This window comes from Musa acuminata, chromosome BXJ2-9, assembly GCF_036884655.1.
Source record: "Musa acuminata AAA Group cultivar baxijiao chromosome BXJ2-9, Cavendish_Baxijiao_AAA, whole genome shotgun sequence".
NCBI lineage: Eukaryota > Viridiplantae > Streptophyta > Magnoliopsida > Zingiberales > Musaceae > Musa > Musa acuminata.
Window position 1 is genome coordinate 43,087,723 of NC_088346.1, and position 12,045 is coordinate 43,099,767.

General features: G+C 37.2%; 2 protein-coding genes and 1 long non-coding RNA gene across 5 annotated transcripts; all 3 read right to left on the reverse strand.

Annotated features, from left to right (window-relative positions):
- Window positions 1-649: 649 nt before the first annotated feature.
- LOC135623485 (zinc finger A20 and AN1 domain-containing stress-associated protein 8-like) lies at window positions 650-2,295 on the reverse strand. Its single transcript, XM_065126510.1, has 3 exons — window positions 2,212-2,295; window positions 2,021-2,094; window positions 650-1,296 (listed from the first exon to the last, which is right to left on the reverse strand). The coding sequence occupies exon 3, from the start codon at window positions 1,283-1,285 to the stop codon at window positions 791-793; it is 495 nt and encodes a 164-aa protein (XP_064982582.1). The 5' UTR covers window positions 1,286-1,296; window positions 2,021-2,094; window positions 2,212-2,295; the 3' UTR covers window positions 650-790.
- A 687-nt stretch (window positions 2,296-2,982) lies between these two features.
- LOC135623914 (uncharacterized) lies at window positions 2,983-5,644 on the reverse strand. 3 transcript variants are annotated; one of them, XR_010491560.1, is made up of 4 exons: window positions 5,573-5,644; window positions 5,005-5,416; window positions 3,531-3,868; window positions 2,983-3,384 (listed from the first exon to the last, which is right to left on the reverse strand). It is a non-coding gene; the product is annotated as an uncharacterized LOC135623914 (long non-coding RNA). The 3 variants fall into 3 exon arrangements; XR_010491562.1 differs by having other exon boundaries at window positions 2,989-3,384; window positions 3,531-3,764; XR_010491561.1 differs by lacking the exon at window positions 2,983-3,384 and having other exon boundaries at window positions 3,419-3,868.
- A 2,098-nt stretch (window positions 5,645-7,742) lies between these two features.
- LOC103998963 (zinc finger protein WIP2-like) lies at window positions 7,743-9,607 on the reverse strand. The gene is made up of 2 exons (XM_009420594.3): window positions 8,961-9,607; window positions 7,743-8,309 (listed from the first exon to the last, which is right to left on the reverse strand). Exons 1-2 carry the CDS (start codon window positions 9,558-9,560, stop codon window positions 7,857-7,859), a joined length of 1,053 nt encoding a protein of 350 aa, XP_009418869.2. The 5' UTR covers window positions 9,561-9,607; the 3' UTR covers window positions 7,743-7,856.
- Window positions 9,608-12,045: the final 2,438 nt, after the last annotated feature.

Genomic DNA, 12,045 nt, shown 5'->3' on the forward strand with positions numbered 1-12,045 from the left:
CAGCAATAATCCCAAAGGGATGATTTCCACGTTTTCTAAGCATTAGGTTAATGTTGTTATGAAGGTTTTTGCTATTCGATAATTCAAAATCAAGTCATCAAGCTCCATGGTGTGCAAATATCAAGTTATTGGAGTTATGAAGGTTTTTGCTATTCAATGATTCACAATCAATGTATGTGCAAATAACCCAGATGTCAATAAAAAGAAACTGAAAATAACCTTAGCATGAATGAAAATTTATACTTTCTGAAATGACAAAGCAATGATACATTCATGAGAGTCAATAGACTTCACGGAAGCATAATTTACCTCACTTAAGACAGATCTATCATCATGATGATAAAACCTTTTGGAAGTGCATGAACTTCTCAAGGGAAATGAAAATAAGTGACATCTCATGCTTAACTAACAGCAAGGATGTAGCATAAAGAAAGTTATAAGTTTCCACATCATTGATATGTCAATCCAAATTATTCTACTGATCTGAAACCATAGCTCAAAGATACAACAGTTGACATCTTCCATGCACTGATGATGATCACTACCAGCAAAGAAAAGGTAACATGACAACCTTGACATCAAACTACAAACTTAGCCAACTCATAAGCCCACATAGTCCACCATACCAGCACAAATTATGGCATTTACACCAGAGACAATATGCAAACCTTTTCCAATCATCACCATATAGTTCTCGAGGTTGCGTCCGTTCATAGCAAGATAGGACACCGAGCAGCAGCCAACTTGAAATGAAAGGGAAAGCGTGATTTAAGGAATTGTGCCCAACTGCCTAGATTTTGTCAAGCTTTTCAGCTTTAACCACAGGGTTCGCTTTGGCAATGGCATTCCTAGCTGATGTTTGGTAATCGAATGGACAGTCGTGCTTGTCAGAATAGCGGTGCACCGAACAGAAAAGATCCCCACAGCGACATCTAAATCCGGTCAGACCGACCCGCTTCCTACAAGTGTTGCATCTATTTGGACCCTCTGCCTTTGCCTCTCTGATATCACTTGAGCCTGATTCATCAGATACTTGTGCCAATAAAGACTTGGCTTCCAGATAGCCAGTTCCTACATCTGCATTACCAGTAATAACTGGGCCTTTTCCACTCACAAGGTTGCCAATGGAGGACGCATCGAGCTTGGCCTGCTCCTGCTTCAACATCATATCCTTGTGACACTTGGAGCACATGTTCATGGTCGCCGCACTTCCAAAGAAACCGCAGTTGTTGATGCAGAGGATGGGACCTTCAGGGGCTTGGCATTTGGTCTTATCGTGCTCCATTTCCGACTCCCCTGAACCATGATAACCACAACAAAGTAAGCTAAGACAATTCATCAGGGAATAATAGTCCAAGCTACTCATCTAAGCGCTTAACATCCGATCCCTTTCTAGCTAAAACATTTCCACGGTGGACAAAAGCTTCTGAAATAAAGTTGGGATCGCAGAAAAAAGCTCATACCGTGACGCCAATAAGATATTAGAGTGATCCTATAGCAACTATAAGCACCACCACATTGCCATATACTGAACACACTATTTTGTTGATACACGCAATCGATGATCTGCAACTAAGTTATAAACACAAACCGTGTATCCAGCTAGATCCTGAAGATAACTACTATTCATGAAAAAACAGAGTTCATATCACAATCGTAAAAAACAGAAATTTGTACCGATCCTGTGAATTATCTAACTTGAAATTTTTCTTAAAGGAAAAAAAAAACGTTTTTTAATCAAAAACTGCGGCGAAAATCCAGAGAGAAATCTTTAAGGGTAAGATAAATAAATGAAATAAAGAATAACTGACAGAAAAGCCTACAGATCGAGTCTAAACAAATGAAGAAGAATCGAAAAAGCAATCATACAAATTTAGTGTAAATTATTACCAAAATAGAACAACAAAGGCAAAGGCACAGAACGAACAAGAAATAATTGAACCCACAAACCAAAACCTAACAAAGAGCCTTAGGCGTAAAAATCCAACCCAAGACGCATCCAATCTAAAACGTACAGTACCTGTATGAATAAGAAGGCCTCCGGCGCGATTTGCCTGCGGCAATATTCTCCCAATTAACACGCTGCGACGACCCCTGCCCCGAAGAAGCACAAGCAAAGAGAGACCGGGCAGATGAGCCGATAGGAGAACTGAGCACTAAATCCCAAAACGGAAAACAAGATGTATTTAAGAGCAAGACGATAGACCAAACCCTGGTGGCCGGTAGCCGCCTCGGAACCGTCAAATCGGCGTCTCTCGGCGGTAGGAGTGGGAGATAGGAGAGGCTAAATAGAGAGAGATCAGTCGGTTCCACGACGGGGGATCTGCTGCATGCGACGACTTAGCATACGACAAATGATGTGGCATGCATCGAGAAGGCAGCCCCCCTACCCCACCGCCTCTTGCGGCCTGGATGTGCGCCACATTCTTTGTCGTATGCAAAATCGTAAATAACGGAACTACGAGAAGCGGCAATACTTTTGGTTACCCCCTCCGCTTCCCCGTATGACATACGACAAAGTCGATTGGAATACAGGAGGGGCCGACGAGACGATCCTCTGGGGCCCTGCCATGTTACACGGGGATATGATCGGGTAGGGAAGGAAAAGTTTGCAGACCATAAGTAGCCCCTCTCATATCACCCGTAAAGTTGAAAATAAAAGTAGTTATCTTTTGGCATTTTTCGTTCACATAGTTCTTAAATATTGTAAACAAATTATGAACATTCTGTATTGTAATGCTATAAAATTACTTGGATAAAATTACTCATTCAGTATTAGGATCAATTTATTTACAAGAGCTATCAGTCTTGTTGTTTATGTACTCATTCTGTAATTTCTTGAATTATTATAATTAGATGTGAACTTTAAAACGAATGCTCATTTCAATCAATTTACTTCTTATATTTTTCTGCAAATAATTAAATTATATCGATAAAAATGTGACAGCTACGGAATTATTATACATAAATCTCTTAGTCATATGCTCATCGATCACTGAAACTCAATCAACACAAATCATTTGAGCATATTTAGATATTGCACGGTGATTTCCCAAAAGGACTATTTTTGAGATGCAAGATTACTGCCAAACTAAAAATACAAACCAACGAATAATAATGATTTGATTTGCGTTCCACACAAAGTTAGACTACTGTATGTTTGGTGTTAGAAATTTTGCATCAGATATCCTCCTAAGTGAGGAAGGTTCTAATTAACCAAAAAGCAACACTTGGTTCTAAAGAGTTGAATGATAAGACCAGTTGTCGCACAAGTCTGGCAGAGTCCATTGGCATCACTATCTTCTCCGACATGGGTTATGACAGTCCTCACTATTTTGTAATGGCTCTCACATGCAACTGCTGGAAGGAATACTGTTTCCTCAACTGGATTTGTGGAGAAGCCGATGAGAAAAATGAGTTAAAAAGATCGAAATTGCATCAATATGACAAAAAGTGTTCAAAAGAAACAAATATTTATGATGCCTTTTCCGGACAATATGGACCAAACTACGAAGCACAATTCAACCTACATTTGATTTGATGCCAGCCTTTCAAAATCTGATGCATAATTCCTCACTGGAGAAAATTTGGGCAAGAAAGTGATTTGGATGTAAATCATAAGAAACTGGCTGACCAATGAAGTAACTCGAACAACCGCTAAGCAACCTTCCAAAGCTTAGACCGAGATGAAGCCAAGACCAAATGCCACGCCACCCCCTTGGCACAGATGTTCATCCCATCGGCACAAAGAAGTGGGTTTGCCTCTACATAAGACAATAACCTTTCCAAACATATGAGTTGTTGAACTTTGTCAGCTGATAGAGACATTGGTAAAAGAAATCTCGTAACTCTTCTGACATTTGATGCACTGTTGAATGAAGAAATATCCTCAAGGTGCAATCCATGGCAGTATAAGACTTGCATCGTATTCAATCAAAGTAAATCAAAAAAATGGAAGAAACAAAAACCTAATATTCTAAGAACAACTTATGAATAATTTGACAGGCCTCAAGGAAGCTGAGGAGCAGCAAATGTGAGGCAACATGAAAAGGAAAAAATCTACCTAGTACGATTAGTTATGTCTATAGAAGCACTGAATGTATGTCATGCTGTGAAAACTCGTATTAAGATGAACTGAATGGATAGAACATAATTAAACAGATATGACAAGAAGGTGTGATTCGATTAGAATCTATTGGCACAAATGAGTTCTCCATCATGTTAGTCCAAATAAAAGAAGTTTCACTTCTGCTTTCAAGTCAAGTGTAACCATCGACTGGTCCCCTATATGCAAGGCGGCATCTTTTATCCAATATACTCAAATGATGACTTTAGAATCCTTCTCTTTTTCTCTTTTTCAGGCTAATGGCATGCATGTGTATCCAAAGATATTGTGCTATAAAATTACAATAAAAAATATTGAAAATTCTGCAGAACATCCAGTTATGATTTAATATACCAGAACGGATAGAAATATGAAGATCCCCAACTTCAATTTCATTCATCTCCTCATAAGCTTAAAGCAAATTTTTTCCTTAAAAAGTGTTTTCAGAACGAGATATTAAAATCTGAGTTTAACAGCAACAAACAAGAAAAGAAGGGGGGGAAATTTGAAATCTTTTAATCAGGAGGTATCATACTTTTCAGTCGCAAAGAGAACAAGTACCGAAAGAGTTGCACTAAACATGAACAAGCTCAGGGTCCAACAAAAACCATTATATCTTCCTATTACTAAGGCATCAACCTTCCAACCAATTTGGGATAATCAAAGTGCCAATTCTCCATTTTATCATCTTAGTTTCATGAAAAGGACAGCAGATGAAGATACCAATATATCTTGTGTCCAAGGAAGCGGTAGCAGAGTGCAACAACGTTAATATTCTATATTAATTTGACACATAGTATGTGATTGTAAAATCACAATACATCCACAACTACTAACATCAACAGCATTTAATGATGTTCATTCTGTATTATAACATAAATTAGGTAGCATGGACTTACCGAGCTTCGTTTAATGCTCTAAGCACATTTATGTATGAACTCAAATCCTCTTTTCATCATCATCCCAATTCCAAAATTCCATGTTAGGGTACTACTCACATGAACCACATGATCAATTACAAACATGCGTGGGTTGATCATGTGGTTCATGTAAGTGGTACCCTAACTCTGTTAGGGCTAGAGGTGGCAAACAACTCTGTTCCTTGTGACGCATGTGTAGGGCATCGAATCCTACATCGGTTTGCAACGCTTCAATCATGAGTCCACCGAATCAAAGCGTACAGCAATCCCTCCCGACAAAATGACATACGCACCTCAGGGCCGATCGTTTCTCGATAAGTAAAAAGATGGGATTAGGGTTTTGGAACCTGGATTGATGACGACGAGTGTTGAAGTCGCGCTCCTTAATTAGCTGCGAAGGAAACGAGGAAGATCTGATGAACGAACTCTGACATAAAGCGGATCAAACGATCGAACAACAAAAGAAGAGAACAAAACTGCAAATTGAGAGGCTAGGTTCTAACCACAGAAGGAAAGAAAAGCCCGTCGGGAGGGAGAGACTACTCACCATGATGGCGACGAGCGAGGGCGAGAAGAGAAGAATCCGCGGGATCGGAGCGGGCGACACGATCTGTCTTAGAGAACGATTCACGTTGCAGTGTCTCGCGGGTCAGTTTAAGAAATATGTGATCCAATTAAACGAATTCACATCATAATTTTTAATTGTAAAGAAAATGATTATATATATATATATATACATATATATAATTAAAGAGGAAAATTAAAAGAATCCATTTAATTTTATGAGAAAGTATATTTAAAATTGAGGACAGAAAATTCAGATATTATGTTAATAAGTGACAAATAAAATTAAGAGGAAAATAAATACAGCAGCAATGAAATAATAATTTCGAATTTTAATAAATTTATATTGTGCCCATTAAACTAAAATATTTGTATCTTAAAACAATCAGTAATTTATATTCTATTCTTTTACCAAGACATCTTTTCAATGATGTGGTTGCCTGTATTTTGCTGCTTTTTGCTTAGGTAAGATCTAATTAAATAGATCTTCTTTATATTCTGGAGGCATTTCTCCCAAAATCATTCCTTGATTTGATTTGGCAGTAGGATCTTCAAATTAATCTTTTCCCAATGGTCATAACCTGCTCCCACTTCACTTTCTTCACTGTCAAGCCTCTACTTAACCTTAATTCCCAGACCTTTAAGCCTATAACTCGAACAGCTGACAGAATTGAAGTAGGAGAGCTCCATATCATTGTGAGAGCTTGAACTTTCCTTCCCACCTTCTCTTGCTCAAACTACAGTTGAAGTGTTCTTTCCTTTAATTAATTAGTCTTCTTCACTTTACAAGTCACATACTCTCTTCACCGTTTGAAGTGTTCTTTCCGGTCTCAAGAAGTTTTCTTCGTTCATATCGATGCTGATGTTTCACCTACTCACATAGAAGATGTGATCACACAAATTATCTTATAAGCATCCATGCTCCCAGGAGACCTTTTCTTCTAGCTGTGGATACTAGTCATGCGAATCTATGAGGCGCTTCTTTTACTATTAGCTTTCATATTCACATCATGAAGCTTTTGAGAAAGTCAAACTGGGAGACAAAGCTGTCCCCATGCCTTGGAATGTGAAGAGGATGAAGAATAAATATATTCTTACGTAGAATATGGATGGTCTTTCTTGGGATTACAAGGAAACAAGAGGAAACAATTAGTCCATGTCCCATGTAGAAAATCTTCTTCCTCTTTCATGCTCCATCTTGTCAACACTTGGAGACTTTACATGTCTTCAACTGAGCATGCGTGTATTCTCGAGAACATCAACATGGGGATGGATGCACTAAATAGTTAGTATCATATTCCATGTTCTTGTGACTCGTTATGCCTGCTTAAAAGATGACAAGAACAGCAACACCCAAGAGAGGATGTCTCAATTTATGTCTGTTTTCTGGTCCCAATAGCCCTTGTCGCAAGCCATTTGCCTACTGGACCATTAATATTGTTTCACCAGGATGAGAGGCTTTGAAATCTTTGAGGAACCATTTATCCATCACCAGTTGGTGCTGCTGCATGCAACTGCTACTGCAGGCTGTTTTCTGCAAGTTAAGAAGAATGCTATATGGTACAAATTAGTATTAAGAATAATCTATAAACAGTACAAAGATCAAGACATGCATCTTTAATGTTGAAGGATTGGCTACAGAAATTATGCACTGAGAAAGTAAAAGAAAATCTAAAGCTTAAAGTTAAAAAGCATGAGAAAAGAGAAACAGCTAGAAACATACTTTACGTACATTTTAGGGTGTAATCATTGCGTTAATTAGTGGAAGAGAAAGATCAGACAATCTCAACAGCTTCACAAGATTTCTTGCTTCGTTTCACAACAAAGCAATTCTTTGCATTTGTTTCCCATTTCACAAAAGATAAAGCAAACAAAAACAAAAGAGGAAAAAGGAAACTCCTTTTCATGAGCCAAAGGTAAATTGCTATTTGGTTGGGTGTAGAGGGAAAGAAGAAACGTAGTAAACAAAGCTCATCAGACTCGAAGCATACACAACCAAGAAGGGAGCATAATAGGTAAATGACTCCAATCAGTACAATGATGAGATGCATTTTGGATTGAACAGACTAAAATTAGAACTAGACTGATAAACAAAGCCAGCCAAAAATACTAGATTGATCAACCAAGATTTTAGATACTACATGAGTCTACGTTGATGTTGCGTATGAGTCTAATACTTGTACATCCACGAGGAACACAAAACATGAACATGAGCTAAACGGAATGGGCCGAAGAACAAAGGAAGAGTCGTTGAAGACGTTATGAAGCTACAAGGAATAATCATGGTGGTGGTGATCATGGTCTTGCTCGATCTCAGACGACGGCTCGTCCTCCTCCTCGGCACAGTCGATTCCATAGGCTGCATGGCCATGGCCGAACGCCTTAATGTGGTCCTTGAGGGACCTCTTGTGCTTGAAATCCGACCCACAAGTGCAGTACCACAGCTTCCCGCAGTTCTTCTCGTGGGTTCGCCAGTCCCCTCGCACCGCGAACGCCTTGCCGCACTTGCAGCACGCGAAAGGCTTGATCCCGTGCCTCCTCTTGTAGTGGGTCTGGAGAGTCCTGAAGTCCTTGAGTGGCTTTGATCTCGGGTGGTCGATGTTGTTCCTGCACCCGGGCGCGCAGCAGTAGCACGGCAGCCGCCGCATCGCCGTCGGCTGCGCGCCCCTCAGCGACTCCGGCCCCTTCCTATATTGTTGTCCATGACCCCACATGTGCATCTACTTGTAACACCCACAGAGCAACGACAGAATCCAATGGATCAGAATCCACGTTATATGGCAATAGAACATGCGATATATCATTTGTATCACCACAAACAACATTGAAATAAATCCATCTTGAGGCTATATAGTGGAATATGTAATTATTAGCTCTATTTTCATGTTTCATATTTTTCTCTCCCGATCATAATCTGAGATCCAGAAGACAGTGAAGGAACAGAAACTTCAAAAAACAGGATGTAAAGATTACTTGTGATATGTATATATATATATATATATATATATATATAGAGAGAGAGAGAGAGAGAGAGAGAGAGAGAGAGAGAGAGAGAGAGAGGGAGGGACGGATGAAGAGACTGGAAATGGAGTCAGGACAGACGCTAATGCAGAAGAATAACAGAGGCTAAGGTTACTTCAGAAATCCCTTACAACTGCCACAGAAGAGTAAATATACACACTGAAAGTAACACAACAAAGCATACGATCATTCCTACCTCTGTCTTCTGCAGCGACATAAGAATAGAAGGGGAACTATTGATCGGATCAGCCTCACAATAACCACACACACAGCAGTTTGGGTACCATCACACACCCATGTTATTGATGCAACAAAGGTAAATGGACCTTGTAAGAGAAGAATTAGATCACCTGCATGTTGTTGTATCGGTTGAAGGTCTTGCAGCACACCGGACAAGAAAACTGGGAAGGACCTGTAAGGATCTGAGACGGAGTGGGAATCCAGTATTGGCCCTTGATAAGCCTCCCTATGATAGGGTAACCTGAAAGAATTGCATCACCACCACCACCATCTTCTTCAGGCCCTTCTCCATCATTTAGCATAGTAGAGGAGACCCCGGAGATAAGGTCAGCTGCGCCGGAGCTCGGGAGGCCTATATGGAGGGACACTGCCACGGCCCCTTGCTCATCTTCTCCATCCTTCAAGCTTTTCTTCTCGTTGTCACCACCAGTGCAACTCCCACCGCCCTCGCCTTCCGGAAAGGCGCTGCAGGAGGATGAGGATTCTTCCTGAAGGTGGTGCCTTGTTGGACTGAGACCGAGAAGGGGGAGGGCTTCTCTGAGGGGAGGGGAGGGTGGTGGGGATCGAAGGTGAAGGAAGTTACAGTCGACTAAGTTGTAGGTAGGGAACAGGGAGAGAGGAAGAGGAGGAGGAGGAGGACGAGGATAGTTCGAGGAGAAGCGAGAACGATTGCAGTAGCCTTTGAAGAAACTGGGGTTGGGATCTGCCATGGCAGGAGCTTGGTCGTGGAAGAGAAATCAAGCTACTGTTGAGAGAGAAGCCTGCAGACAAAAAGAGCAATTAGAGAAAGAGAACATGGAGTGAGAACATATCAGAAGAGGTCAGAATTTAGATGAACCTAGAAAATATATTTGTGGGTTCATCACCTTGGGAAGAACAAAGACTTTTTTGATGGAAGCATGTCAACATGAAGGTAGACTTTTCCCCTACAAAAGAAAGACATGAAGGTAGGCTACATGCACATATGAGGTGCCCTAACCAAGTGAAAAACTATACATAGGTTCTCTATCATATTTTAATCAAACTGTAGGAAAACAAGAATCAACAAGTAGAGAGAGAAAGACCACCAACACTGAATTAACAATGAGTGCAACATTCTTGAGTAGGTTGGCAGGAAATCAGGTTCTTTTCACATCTTTTACTCAAATTTGGAATAAATTTTATGATGATAGTAAAAAAAAGAAGGAAAAAGAAAAAGAAACACACACAATATTAGACAGTTCTAAGGAGGTTTATTTTATTTTCCTAGAGGTAAAAAAAATCATAAAAAAAGTTAAGACATTGAATTAAATATAGTATGGAGATAGAGGAAGTGAAGGGGGAGTGGTAGATTCCAAGGGACGAACTTTTAAGGCTTTAGAATTGTTTTGATGTTTTCTTTTAGGAAAAAAAAATTCATATATAAATCACTTCAAAGTTAGCGACTTTCATTTTTTTCTCTAATTTTAGTTTAGTATTTATACATTGAAAAACCTAAAATCTTAAATGCATGTTTTTGTATTTTTTTTTTATTTTTATATAATTAAGTTAAGTTTGAAAAAAATTAGTGGAGAAAGTAGTAACTTAGTTAACTAGTTTATTTAATAAAATTATAAAATTTGAAAGGATTCCTAATGAATGGAAAAAGAATTTTTTAGTGTTAATTTATAAAAATAAGGGTGACGTATAAAATTATTCAAATTATAGAAGAATTAAAATTATAAGTTATACTATAAAACTTTAGAAAAGAATTATGAAAGGTATAATAAGACTTGAAACAATATCTCTCAAAAATAATTTAATTTTATGCTTAGAAGATCAACTATAGAATATTTATTTATTAGGATAATTATTAAAAAAAGTATAGGGAGAAAAAAAAAGATTTACTTATGATTTTTATTGACTTAGAAAAAGCTTATGATAGAGTTACTAAAGATTTATCATGGTAAGTTTTAGAAAAGAAATATGTATCAATTAATTATATTGATATTATTAAATATATGTATAATGATATAACTATTAGTGTTAAAACTATATGGAGTATATCTAGTAAATTTTTTATTAGTGTAGGATTATATCAAGTATCCATATTAAGTCTATACTTTTTCACATTGCTAATGGATGAACTTATATGAAAGACCTCTTTGATGCATATTATTTATTGATAATAATATCTGAGTCTAAGCAAAATTAATTATAAACTTGAGCTATAGAGCAAGCTTAAAAGCTAAAGATTTTAGATTAAGTATGACTAAGATTGAAAATATAAAATATAATCTTAGTGATTCTAGAAATAGATAAGAGAATATAGTTAAATTTGATGGACAAGTAATCTCTTGAATCAATTATTCAATAAAATAGAATAAATGATGAAAATATTATACATAAAGTAAAAAACATGATAATTGAAATAATGAGAGGCGATAAGGGTCTTTTTTATTATCAAATACTTTTGAGATTAAAAGAAAAATTTTATAAGACAATTATGAAATCAACAATGTTGTATAAATCTAAGTGTTGAGAAATTAAGAATTAATGTATATAAAAAAATTATGTTGTTAAACGAAAATGTTGAAATTGATACGTAGATTACTAGCAAAGATAGAAAAAAAATATTTTTATTTATTAACAACTATTTATTACTTCGATAGAGGATAAGATAAAAAAAATATTTAAAATGATAGAGGCATGTGCTTAGGAAATTTCTGAATGTCAAAAGAGGTAAAATGATTAATGTTAGTGGTATAAAAAAAAATAAATGAAGACCTAAAAAGATATCAATAGAAATTATAAATATAGATTTAAGTACTTTTGATTACACATATAACCTTTTATGAATCTTAATGATGACAAAAGATGTATGCATCTGACCCAAATAATTAGGGTTTATGATTTTATTATTATTATATAATTAATTTAAGTTGATAAAAACTCTAATTCTAATTAGTGTCATTTAAATACTAGTTTGATGATAAAAATATTAAGAACATGTGAGGTGCTTTTTCATTGTATATATATTTCAATTGAAACTAGGTGATTAACTTTTAGTTTACGAGAGAGAGAGAGAGAGAGAGAGAGAGAGGGATCTTCCCTATGACCCGACGCACTCTTTTTTCCACTATCAATAAAACTCGAGGTTCTTAATCATGGATATTATGGTATCGTTAAATATGAAATCTTATTACTATCACTATCTAATTCGATGAGCTAACATAT